Genomic DNA, 14196 nt, shown 5'->3' on the forward strand with positions numbered 1-14196 from the left:
GCTAGACACAAAGTAACTTTTAAAAGATCAGACATTGTAACTTTGAGAGCCAGAAGGGATTCTAGAACTCATCCATTGTAGAGCTAATTATGTGAATTATTAGATTATGTTTATTTGAGTTATTATACTTGCTTGCACAATAAAGCTGCCTTCACTGCCCTTGACAGCCATAGATTATTTCTGAGTTCATACCAACACTATTCTTCCATAAATGATCTCTAATTTTTTTATAATTTTATACTTGCATATGTTGGCCATTATCAATTACCCTTTCTTGGTGTCAAATAAGGATTTTTAGAAATCTTTTCTTTTATGGTCTTTTCTTGGTTTTCCGTATTGTCTAGACTTTGGATAAGTTTAGTGTTTCATGTAGCATTTTTCACTATATACAACCCATTTACAGTATTTCTTTAAAACTTAGTGATTTCCAGAATTCTACATTCATTCAAAATGAAAGGTCAATAATAAGACCTCAACACATTTTACTAAGTATACAGAAGTCACCAAATAAAACTAATTTACTGCAAGAATTTCCTGTATCTGCTAATACCATTGTTTAGGTTTTAGATAAGTTTAATGTGTCATGTAGCATTTTTCACCATATACATTATTTGTTTAAAATTTAATGATTTCTCAAATTCCACAATCATTCAAAATGAAAGGTCATTTAATAAGACCTTATCCCCTTTTACTAAGTATACTTCAGTCACCAAATAAAACTAATTTACTGCAGGAATTTCCTGTATACCTAATACCATTATTATCCCAATTACTTTAGAACATTCAAACATTAACCATTCATGGATTTTAAAAATTGTCATAAAAATTAGTTTAATTATTTTATAATAATAGCATTTTAGTTTTAACTCTGTTATTCTAACCCTGTTTCTATGGAAATTGACTTTAAGTTAATAAGGGCATCATTCTTCGTGTTTCTTTATTCCTCACTAATTTATTGCTTTTCATGGCTACAATCAATAATATTGCAGAAACATAAAATATCACTTTAAAAATCACTTATTCTCTGACGAAACACTTATTTCAAGCTCTGAGGAAATCAGAACGAGAATTTTACATCATTCAACTGCAAAGGAGTGTTACCACTTACCTCACACTCCACCCAGTGTGACTCTAGCAGGGCTCTTGTCGTTACCTACACTGTTTGTCAACTACATCAGTCCAGTTTCCATACAGCACAGGCCCTGAGATCTCTCAGCTGCTGAAATGAATAACCAAAGAGAAAACCTCTCAGAACCAAATCTGGTTAAGAACTCAAGAAGACAACAGTCGAAAGGTAAGGGCACTAAAAGCTCTAATTCAGTAACTGAGCAGGGAATCGTCTGTGTAGAATTAAATCTTCAAAATGTGTCTGAAGACCTGCAAGGGAATGACAAGAATTCCCACTGCAAAAATAAAGCACACAGTTAAGGGACAAGGTACAACTGTTCTAGGATGTGAACTTGGGGTGTAGATGTGTGGGGAAGAGTAGGGATTGATCTCATATATTTTTCATTTGTGAGGATTAGAAGTTGAAGCTGGAATAGGGTATTGTTTTTGAGATCTGAGGACTAATTCACTCCAGAATTGTTGTAAATCATAGTCCATGACCAACAACTCATGGAGCATGATGCTTACTGACAGTTAAGTGGTATATTGTGAGGAAGATTACAATGGTAGATATGGGTTTGTGGTCCATGTTTATACTTATGATTCCCTGTGCATCTTTGGTTCTCTTGTATGTAAACCATCTAAACTTTAGTCTTTATCCATCCATCCTTTCTCACTGTTTCATTTCTCTCCCCACAAATTTTCCATCATCTCTAGAGAAGCTCCTTGCTGGGATTTTGGGAATCACATGTCTTGTCTTGACATACGTTGTAGCAAGAATGATAAGTTCTCTTCCCTGTGAGTAAACCTTTGAATGATTATGAGAAATCTTTTCATTTTAATAATCAGCAGTGCCTGTAAATATTTCAAGTGTTGTGGGATGGAACTTTTCCTTTTCATGTATGCATTTAGACTAAATGTGGAATGCTTATTCTGAATTTATCAAAAGTATAAATAACAAAAATTATAGAAAATATACATATATATAATTGAGAAACACAAATTAACTCTTTAGATTGGTTAAACAAAATACGGTAAGAGATGCTGTAGTGTTCCACTACCTAAAAATATAAATTAAGGAAATAACGAGGAAAAAAAATCATTATAACCATTTATTTCTTTTTTTTTTGAAATTTGGTCTATTTTTTAAGATTAGAATACTCTGGAATATAATAAAATTGATTTATTAGGATCAGTTAATAATATCATGATGATTTGAAGAGAAATCAATTCAAAAACTTAAACAATTAACTTCAGCATCTCTTAGCGAGAGAGAGAGAGAGAGAGAGAAAGCCTGAAGTTAATTAAGTTTTTGAATTGATTTCTCTTCAAATCATCATGATATTATTAACTGATTGTAATAAATCAATTTTATTTTATTCCAGAGTATTCTAATCTTAAGAAATAGGCCAAATTTCAAACAGAAAAAATAAATGGTTACAATGAATTTTTTCCTCGTAATTTCCTTAATTTATATTTTTAGGTAGTGGAACACTACAGCAGAACAATTCATACCCAGTTACAAGAATCCAAAAAGGTATGCAATGATTTTCATAGTTCTGATAGTAGTACTGTTTATATTTTGTCTCCATCTAGGCTGTGAAATATCAAAACAGTTTCGGGAGAGACATAAACTATAAAATACAGATAATAGATGTTAATAAGTAATGTTATAAGATAGCATTCTTATGCAACAATATGAAAAAAAATCCTATTTTAAAATCACCACACCCTTTGTTACCAGTTGCCTCAAGTTTCCTCCTGCTATAACACAAGAGAGAAATCATTTTACAATGGCAAAAAGTGCTTTTGTTCAGTGACTCAAAGGACATGTAGAGATGGACATTTTCATGTATTTGCTTTATATGGGCGCATAAATTAGGGAAGACAGCTTGACTTTCCAGAAGTGTGCTTGTGTTTTATTTTTGCCAGCATGTGAGGGTGCATGGATATGCTATATACACATGTGCATACATACACATGCAAGTTGTAAATTTGTGTGTTTTAATAGTCAAAGCTGTTTGGATAATATCTCATAAACTTTCTTTAGCTGATCCATGTGGTCATTGTCCAAAAGAGTGGATTACACACTCCAACAACTGCTATTACATTAGCACTGAAGGAAAACCATGGAATGAGAGTTTGATGTTCTGTGCTTCCAAAAACTCTACCCTGATCTCCATAGATGAAGAGGACATGGTAAGATTTCAAATGTTTCCAGCATTTTACTAAAAGTTGAGGAATGACTTATCAGTTGAGGGATGCCTGGGTATCCCAATCCATTAAGAATCTGTCTTCAGTTGAGGTCATGATCCCAGGGTCCTTGCTCAGTAGGGAGCCTGCTTCTCCCTCTGCCTGCCACTCCCACACCTTCTGTCCCCTCAGTCTCTTGCTGATAAATAAATAAATAAAATCTTAAAAAAAAGAAAGCTTATCAGTTGATATTATACTGGTAGAATTCATCCATATTTTTGTACACTCCAGGTCTGTTACTATTCCATAGCTTGACTCTACAATATTTTATTTATATTTTTATACCTTTAATATACATTTGGTATTTTCCAGGTCGTGCTTTTCATTGAAAACCATGCTTCAATAGATGCTCTTTTGCTTGAAATAACTTTACCATTTAATTTTACCATTATCATCAAGGCAACTAAACATATGATTCTGCAACTAGGTCACAAAGTAGTTGGAAACATGTAATTACAAATCAGAGCATGAAATAGAAGTTTAGAGTCTCTGTCAGCCCTGCCCATTTTAATATTATAAAATATATTTGCATATTTTTGGATCTTACATCAATGGGATCATGCAGTGTGCATTTTTATGTGTATCTCCTTTCAGTCTTACGTGCTATTGTAGTTCATCTATACCACTGCATTTGTCTATAGTTTGTGAATTTTCACTGCTGTCTTATATGAATATAACCTTTTAAAATCTATTCTCAGAAATGTAATTCCTTTTTAGTCAGTGGGTATTATGAATAACTATTTTATGAAAAGCCTTTTCTATGTCCTTTTAAAATATTTATTTATTTATTTATTATTTGTGAGAGAGAGAGAATGTGGGAAGAGTCAAATGGAAAGAGAGAGACAGAATCTCAAGAAGGCTCTGTGCTGAGTTCAGAGTCCATGGCGGGGCTGGATCTCACCACCCTGAACTCATGACCTGTGGTGAAAACAAGAGTCATTGCTTAACCAACGAGCCAACCAACCTTACATATTTTTTTCCACAAATCGCATTTATAATAATTTTATTATACTTTACATAGAAAATAGTCTATTATATTTATGGAATATAAATATTGTATTTGTAATAATAAAATACTATTGTATAAATATATTATAATTTTATTTATAATTATAATACATTTTCTTCTAAGCATTAGTATGAAATTGTATGAACATAGATATGTTAAATTATCCCTACACTTTTCTAGTGTTTTGTGTAAATATACATTATACAAGGTAGTCCCTCTATCCAAAACTCAATTGTCTCAGAGAAACTAATAAAAAAATTCTGTTGATTATATAACGGTATCATTTTTCTGGTCTGTGAAACATTAAGATTTTCTCTTCAATAAGAATGACAAGTACTCAGGTGTGTCTCTTGCCCATTTCACCTAGATGGTGTATTCTCTCCCTTCTTAGTCCTTGTAATTTTTTTTTAAAGATTTTATTTATTTGAGAGAGAGAGCCCAAGAAGGAAGGAGAGGGAGAAGCAGGTTTCCCATGGAGCAGGGGGACTGATGTGGGGATCCACCTCAGACCCTTGGGATCATCTGATCTGAAGGCAGATATTTAACCCGCTGAGCCATGCACACACCCCAGTATTGTCATATATTAAATAGAAGTGCTTTTGTGAGTTGATGAGATGGAAATAGTTGTGACCTGCATTTTTACTCCCCTACTGGAGTCCTTTAATGATCAGAATTTCAATGTTATCATGATCCAACTTATCAATTTGGGGTGTTAGTGATTATTTTCGATCTATTTCAGAAGGTAGTCAAAGTTCATGATTATAATTTCTTATATTACTTCTTGAATTTACCTTTTTTTCTTTATTATTTAACTTTTATTTATTTACTTATTTTTAAAGAAGCTGCGGGCTTCCTATTGCTCTATCTTTCTAAGGTTACCTCTTCTCCATAGTCTGAAATAGTGTCCAGGGCAGATATGGATTCTAACACTGATGAAGATATATCACCCATTGCCTGATTTTCATACTTAAGTCACATCTTAATCCACCCTGTTCCCTCAAGAGTATTTCTTTGTGTTCTCCAGCCATCTTCCTGAGATGCTGATTTATTTTTTAACTTATTTTTTAAAGATGTTTAAATCTACATATTTTTGCAATAGAGAAAGACAGAAAGCACGTGGAAGTGTGAAAAGGGGGATGCATAGAAGGAGAGGAAGAAGCAGACTCCCTGCTGACAGGAGTCGGATAGGGGACTCTATCCCAGGACCCTGGCCCAAAGGCAGCTGCTTAACCGACTGAGTCACCGAGGCACCAGAGATGTGGATTTCCATGTGCACATCTCTCAGTTTACTAAACCTCTGAGGTCTATAAATATTTTTAAATAATATTTGGAAATTATTCATACATTGTGACATAAGATTGATTTTCTTGTTTTTTTTTTTTTCCTGCCTCTCTTCTCTTTCCCATATTGTATTTAGAACTATGCTAGTTTTCCTGATACTGTTTTGAAGATTTCTGAACTCTGTGAATTTTTCTCTCTCATACTATGGGGTGAAAAATACTCTTACTTCTTTTTCAATTTCATCAACATTTTGCTCTGTGTCTCAAATTTTCTGTAGAGCCAATTTATTAAATTTTTAATTTCAGGTACATATAAAGCAAGAGTTTCTCTGTGGTCTAGGCATATAGTTTGATTTCTTTATTGATAAATCACACTTGCTATATTGCTGCCATCATATTTTCATTTAATTATTTGAACAAAGTTTTATTTAATATATATATATATATATATATATATTACTTTAATTACTTCTTTCTAATAATGTAATATCTTATCCCAGTAAAAGTTCTATTGATGTGGCTTTTTTTCCCCTTAATGTGGGAAACATTTTCCAGTTTCTTTTCAGGTAGATGTTATTGACAATACAGTTCAATTTTTTAGATAGATTTTCTTGACAATAGAGTTCAATAAACCTGCATTCTCTTTAATTTTTCATAGATTTATTATTTTTTGTAAGTTGCATAAACTTTACTGTAGAATCTTCTCCTCTTAAGTTGGCTTCCTGATATTTTTGTTCAGTTCTTCCAAATTCACATTAATTTTTTTCTTTTTTAACCTATCTTCCTGGGTACGATCCTTATGATTTTGTACCTTAAATATCAACCACTACTTCTTTTAAAAGTCTGTGTTTGAACACTTCAAGTCATCAGGGCTTCACCCTCTGCCATATGGTATGTGTGCATGTGAGTATGTGTGTGTGTGTGAGTGTGTGTGTGTTTGGGGGAAAATGCTCATAACTTCACTAGCAGTTCTCAAGTATCCTTCAGCTTTTACTTTCTACTGGGTTCATCTTGGTCTCTCCCTGTGCACAGATTTTTTTTTTTTCCATCTGCCAAGAATGTGTAGAGAGCTCAGGTCAACTATTCTGTCATACTTTGCCTTACAGTGTCTTCCCATTGTATTTATGGGAGTCTGAGCGATTGACCCAAAGACCACAAGCTCTGACTAAAAAAAAAGTAAGATTTTTCCTCATCATGACTGAGCAAAATTAACACTTTGAGCTAGAAAACCAATGGACTCCTATTCCCCCTTCCCAACTGCTAACCAAGTCTCCCTGTGGCACCAGCACCATTGCTACTTGCAGCTTCTCCAACTGTAAAAACTACAATTCTTCTTGATCACTGAGCTAGGGTGATAGGGGGTTGGAAGGAGGCACAGGAGCTGTCCTACACAAGAAAATCACAGGTGCTTCTTCTTACTTGAATCTCTAGGATTTTTCCCAATGTACACATTTCACAAAGTATTTTTAAACTTTTTGTCACTTATCAGAAACCCAAAATTGTTATCTTTGTCAGTTTCTCCTCCTACTTAGTCCTAGTAGGATATTTTTTTTAGTGTGTCCAGTGTGATACAAAAAATATAGATATAGACAGATACTATAAGGAAAGAATTAACTTTATTGTTACTACAAAATTCAAACGAGTATGAGAGCTCCTATTTGATTTCTAATAAAATCTGCTTTCTCACAGTATTTGTTGCACTTCTTCCTTCCATCTTCATGGATTAGAAGCTCCCAGAGAATCAATAATAATTCATCTGTGTGGCCAAAAGGCACAACTTTCTTCTCCAAAACGTAAGTTTCCTGAGAATGTTTATATTTTAGGATTTAAAAGAATTAATCTTACAAGAAAAAGTGTTAATATGTGAGCAACTAGAAAACACAAATGTTGCAGTGTTTTCATAGAACAATGACAAGGGAAATATTTAGATTTGTTACTTAACTATTAGTCAAAATAAATTATTTATTCATCAAAATATTATGGTATTTATCACTAAATTAATGTAATTCTCTGTATTTCAGACCAGCAGTATCTTCAGAGAGTGACAAGAATTGTACATTTTTCATCTTCAGTTCAAAGATAATATCTAATGAATATTGCTTAGAATTAAGACCATATGTTTGTAAGCACCAGAAGTTAGTTACCTAATTTGGGGATAACGCTCTGTCACCATCTAAAGAACTATCTAATTCCTCCAAAAACAATGCCGTTGCTTTCTCAGAATATTTTTAAGATCTTATTTTAAGAGCAAATTTAGGTTCGCAGCAAAATTAAGACAAAAGTACAGAGATTTCCTCTATTGCCCATGTCTGCACACGTGACACATTCTCCCATCATCAGCAACACTCAGTAGAATGGTCATTTTTTACAAGGATGAAATTGCAATGATGCATCATATCTTCCAAAGTCCAAAGTGTACCGGGGGTTTCAACCTTGGTGTTGGTGTCATACTAATATAAAAAATAAATACTCATATACAGTTCATGTATTTCTTAAGCTTTTGCTATTTATTAAAATGAATTCTATTTAAATTATAAATCATAATATCAAGCACTCTTTTTGTAAATTCCTCAATAAGGTGAATAATTCTACTGATAATTCCAAAATAATTGATTTGTCTTAGTTCTTAAAGGGGCTATAAATGAGTGTTGAACAGCCCTGGATGGCAAGGTTATCAGTCAGAATTAAGTCAGGACACAAAAAACCAGGGGAACTTTGGGGCAAACAATTATTATCTATTTGTAAAAGAAAGCCTACTAAGAGGAAAGGCTACTAAGATAAAATAAGAATAACTTAGGATTGAAGGAGAGTAATCAAAGGAGAGATCACAGGGAAGCCAGGTCTACTCTCTGAAGATGGAATTTAGATACAATTGAAGACAATGTAACCACACACAACTTCATGGAAGACATGCTCATGGGATTGGCCTGGGACAGAGCAATTCCATAGTCTACACCTGTCCATGGTGAGGATGGATCCCAGCTGTGACTAGCAAGCAGGAAGAATTTCCCCACCAGAGTGTTAGGAGGCACTTCTTAGAGGACAGGAAATTGACTGGGACTGGCCGCCAAACTTGCTGGAGGCTGAATACACGGGACTTCTGCCTGCATGTACCTGGCAACCAAGCCATAGTGGCCAAACACCCTGAAACACCATGAAACCAAAAGAGCCTTTTCTGTTGCTGTGTCTTGACAATGCCTTTACCAACAAAACTCAACCTCTTCTGAGTTGACATGCAAGAGTAGTTCATAGAATCTAGCTCCATTGTCTGAGAACAGGGCACTGAGGGATCCATTTGGAGCCGAGTACTAAATAATTAACAGGCACTCAAGGTTATCAGGCAACAATCACAGGGTAGCTATATAAGAACAATTCCCATCCATCCCAGGTCCTCAGAGAATGGAATGTATATTCTGAATTACTTTTAGTACAATACTACCAAAATTGTGTTCATTACTTAGTAAAGATAGATTTTTTTCATTGAATAATAACCACTGTCCTTTGATACTCCTTTTTTTTTAATTTCTTTTCAGCCTAACAGACATTGTTTTTGCACCATACCCAGTGCTTCATGCAATACATGCCCCCCTTAATACCCATCACCTGGCTCCCAATCTCCCATCCCCTGCCCTTTCAAAGCCCTCAGATTGTTTTTCAGAGTCCATAGTCTCTCATGGCTCATCTCCCCTTCCAATTTCCCCCAACTCCCTTCTCCTCTCTATCTCCCCATGTCCTCCATGCTATTTGGAAGTTCTATTTTTAATATCTTAAGGAATTTCCACACTGTTCTCTAAAGTGGCTGCACCAACTTGCATTCCCACCAACAGTGTAAGAGGGATCCCCTTACTCCACATCCTCTCCAACACACGTTGTTTCCTGTCTTGTTAATTTTGGCCATTCTAATTGGTGTAAGGTAGTATCTCAATGTTTTAATTTGAATCTCCCTGATGGCTAGTGATGACGAATATTTTTTCATGTTTCTGATAGCCATTTGTAATGTCATCGGAGAAGTGTCTGTTCCTATCTTCTGCCCATTTTGTGATATGATTATCTGTTTTGTGCGTGTTGAGTTTGAGAAGTTCTTTATAGATCCTGGATATCAGCCTTCCCATTGAGATCAGGAACACGACAAGGATGCCCACTCTCACCACTCCTGTTCAACTTAGTATTAGAAGTCCTAGCAACAACAATCAGACAACAAAGAGAAATAAAAGGTATCCAAATTGGAAATGAAGAAGTCAAACTCTCTCTCTTCGCAGATGACATGATACTTTATATGGAAAACCCAAAAGATTCCACCCACAAACTACTAGAACTCATACAGCAATTAAGTAACGTGGCAGGATACAAAGTCAATGTACAGAAATCAGTGGCTTACTTATACACTAACAATGAAAATACAGAAAGGGAAATTAGAGAATCAATTCCATTTACTATAGCACCAAGAACCATAAGATACCTGGGAATCAACCTAATCAAAGAGGTAAAGGATCTGTACTCAAGGAACTATGGAACACTTATGAAAGAAGTTGAAGACACAAAAAGATGGAAGATCATTCTATGCTCTTGGATCGGAAGAATAAACATTGTAAAAATGTCTATACTGCCTAGAGCAATCTATACTTTTAATGCCATTTGGATCAAAATTCTACCGGTATTTTTCAAAGAGCTGGAGCAAATAATCCAAAAATTTGTATGGAATCAGAAGAGACCCCAAATCACTAAGGAAATGTTGAAAAACAAAAATAAAACGGGAGGCATCACGTTACCTGATTTCAAGCTTTACTATAAAGCTGTGATCACCAAGACAGCATGGTACTGGCATAAAAACAGACACATATACCAGTGGAACAGAGTAGAGAGCCCAGATATGGACCTCAACTCTATGGTCAAATAATCTTTGATAAAACAGGAAAAAATATACAGTGGAAAAAAGACAGTCTCTTCAATAAATGGTGCTGGGAAAACTGGGCAGCTATATGTAGAAGAATGAAACTCAACCATTCTCTTACATCATACAGAAAGATAAACTCGAAATGGATAAAAGACCTCAATGTGAGACAGGAATCCATCAGAATCCTAGAGGAGAACATAGGCAGTAATCTCTTTGATATCAGCCACAAAAACTTCTTTCAAGATATGTCTCCAAAGGCAAAGGAAACTAAGAGAAAATGAACTTTTGGGATTTCATCAAGATCAAAAGCTTCTGCACAGCAAAGGAGACAGTCAACAAAACAAAGAGGCAACCCATGGAATGGGAGAAGATATTTGCAAATGACAGTACAGACAAAAGGTTGATACTCTTTCTTGTGTGTTGTTTTCCTCAACCGGATTTCAAAAATATTGGAAGAGATCTTGTCTTATTAAATTATCCACATCACCACCTCTGTCACTTTTTACTACTATGCTAAAAAAACACTATGAATTGAAAAAATAAACATTAAATAGTAAAGAAAAGGAGAATTAAGTGTATAGAGATATTTGTGTGTGTTGAACAGGTAGTGATTGCCAGAATTCAGGACAAACATTATTACTTTGATCATGATTCAGAGCTATTTCTACCCTAATTCAAATACATCAGGGAAAGAGGTTAAACTTGATAGTTACTTACAAAATAAATCCATATTTTACATACATTTAGCTCTTTGAAGATATATTCATATTCTTTGTACTTATTCCTCATGATTAGATAGAGAAATCATGTGAATATTCTAAATCAATTTCATATACATGTAAATGGCAGCTGTAACTAATTGCTAACGTTGAGTTACAAACAGCCCAAAATTGTATTGACATTTTAAAAATAAGCATTTATTTCTCATTCACCAGTTTGTGGTTCAGTTATGTTTTAGTTGATTGGGGCTGGGCATATATAGATTTGGCTCCAGCCTACAGATTCAGCCCAGATCTTTTTTTCCATATTTTATTTTTAGAAGAACAGACTATCTTATATATTCACTAGATCAGTCATTTTGACTTAAGAACTTGATCTTTGTGTTTCACCTCCTGTGACATGATGATGATAATTGTAGCCACCTCATAGGGCTGATCTGAGGATCAATAATATAATGTCTGAAGATCCTTAAAATACAGCTTAACTACATGATGTTCTGGTTATATGTGATGTCTTCATACCTTGCTTTACCAACTATTCAATAAAGGCTGTTTTCCAAGAAAACCAGTGATCTATAACTGTGTTCTTCTTTGCATTCAAAGAAATAGCCAGGCATTAGAAATATAATCTGAATTAACCAGTCTGATATTTGCATTTTTTTTTAGATTTTATTTATTTATTTGACAGAGGGAGATCATAAGTAGGCAGAGAGGCAGGCGGAGAGAGAGACGGAAGCAGGCTCCCTGCCAAGCAGGAAGCCTGATGCAGGGCTCTATCCCAGGACCCTGAGATCATGACCCAAGCCAAAGGCAGAGGCTTAACCAACTGAGCCACCCAGGTGCCCGATATTCGTATTTTCAAACAGATTTTTGAGAAATTCAGTATGTCATGTATGGAGAATTAATGGGAGTAATTTTTTTCTGGGCATGCATATCCATTTTGGAAATCAATTCTGTTCTTTCTCTCATTGGTCAAGAACCCCAGTCTTCACATTCCGTGTTCTAGTTGGACATATGTAAGGGCTATCTCTTTGAAATTGAAGAAATCTGAAACAAATTGTCAAGGTTTGATAAGGTAGCCCTTTTGATACTGACACTTGGGGAACCTACATGGTCCTAGAGGATGAAAACACTGACATGCCCTTTTCCTTTGAATTCTGGAGCATTCCATCAGCACATGCATTTCTTGCTTTTGTAAATGGAGAAAAATAAGAGGCTGCTTAATACATTCTGATGTGAAACACCTTCCAAAGTTCCCCCCAATTTTTTATCTATCTAAACACGTGCATAAAAAGGTGCCTAACGTCTTATGTGTACCCATAAAGCCATGGGAATTATTTTGTGAATTGAGCTTGATCTAGTGGTTCCACTAAAAGCAATGGAGATATATAAATATGGAGCAATACTAAGAGCATGTTGTATTCAAGAGTGAATACAGAATAGAAGGAATCATGCAGAAGTCTGGAATAAATGATCAAAATGGTCATTTTCTGTGTCTAACTTTCTGAGAGTATACATTAGGTGTTGAACATAAAGGCTTGATTCTAGATCCTGAGTTAACAATATTCACTTCAGTACTAAATTTAGTGGAACATGGTGCCCTTTTAAAATTTACTGTTGCAGCAGAGCTGAAAATGTATTCTTTCCAGGCACTCGGTTTCAGAGATAATGCAAGAAGGACTGAGCTGTGTTGATCCAATCTTCTGTACCAAATTTACTAATCAGAAAATTTTATTTCTGGGTAGCTAATGGTTGTAAATTTATGAATAAGATAAGTCATTACATTTAAATAGTGTCGCTCTACCCTACATTTAGGAGCATTTCTCCTTAACTACAACCATTATTACTTTGTGGCTCCTCCTAAGGCAACATGATATCTTGTGTACCCACAAATGCTTTGGACTGGATAGAGTAACAATCCAATCTGAGATGAGGAGCAAAAATATTTTTAAAGCAGATCAATGTGATAACATCAAAAGTTTGACACGTGTAATTAGGATCTTACAAGGAGAGGGAAATATTTAGCAGGAAAATATTTGAAAAAATGGTGAAAACTATGTACTTCAAAAATCCATTTTCACTTTTGTTTCCTTTGCCTTTGGAGACATGTCTTGAAAGAAGTTGCTGTGGCCGATGTCAGAGAGGTTATTGCCTATGTTCTTCTCTAGGATTGTGATGGACTCCTGCCTCATGTTGAGGTCTTTTATCCATTTCAAGTTTATCTTTGTGTATGATGTAAGAGAATGGTTGAGTTTCATTCTTCTACACATAGCTGTCCAATTTTCCCAGCACCATTGATTGAAGAGACTGTCTTTTTTCCACTCTACGTTTTTTTTCCTGCTGTGTCAAAGATTACTTGATAATAGGGTTGAGGGTTCATCCATATCTGGGCTCTCTACTCTGTTCCACTGGTATATGTGTCTGTTTTTGTGCCAGTACCAAGCTGTATTGGGTGATCACAGCTTTGTGGTAAAGCTTGAAATTGGGCAACGTGATGCCCCCAGGTCTGCTTTTCTTTTTCAACATTTCCTTAGCAATTTGGGGTCTCTTCTGATTCCATACAAATTTTAGGATTGTTTGATCCAGCTCTTTGAAAAATACCAGTGGAATTTTGATCAGAATGGCATTGAAAGTGTAGATTGCTCTAGGCAGTATAGACATTTTAGCAATGTTTATTCTTCCAATCTATGAGCATAGAATGCTCTTCCATCTTTTTATGTCTTCTTCAACTTCTTTCATGAGTGTTGTGTAGTTCCTTGAGTACAGATCCTTTACCTCTTTGGTTAGGTTTATTTCCAGGTATCTTATGGTTCTTGGTGCTATAGTAAATGGAATTGATTCTCTAATTTCCCTTTCTGTATTTTTATTGTTAGTGTATAAGTAAGCAACTGATTTCTGTACATTGATTTTGTATCCTGCCACATTGCTGAATTA

The 14196-nt window shown here is 34.9% G+C and overlaps 1 protein-coding gene across 1 annotated transcript; it reads left to right on the forward strand.

The window, feature by feature from the left end:
• Positions 1-1224: 1224 nt before the first annotated feature.
• On the forward strand, positions 1225-7852 carry LOC131839810 (NKG2-C type II integral membrane protein-like). The gene is made up of 5 exons (XM_059187524.1): positions 1225-1294; positions 2591-2644; positions 3158-3306; positions 7339-7442; positions 7671-7852. The coding sequence occupies exons 1-5, from the start codon at positions 1225-1227 to the stop codon at positions 7795-7797; spliced, it is 504 nt and encodes a 167-aa protein (XP_059043507.1). The 3' UTR covers positions 7798-7852.
• The last annotated feature ends 6344 nt before the right edge of the window (positions 7853-14196 follow it).

Source organism: Mustela lutreola, chromosome 8 (genome assembly GCF_030435805.1).
Source record: "Mustela lutreola isolate mMusLut2 chromosome 8, mMusLut2.pri, whole genome shotgun sequence".
NCBI lineage: Eukaryota > Metazoa > Chordata > Mammalia > Carnivora > Mustelidae > Mustela > Mustela lutreola.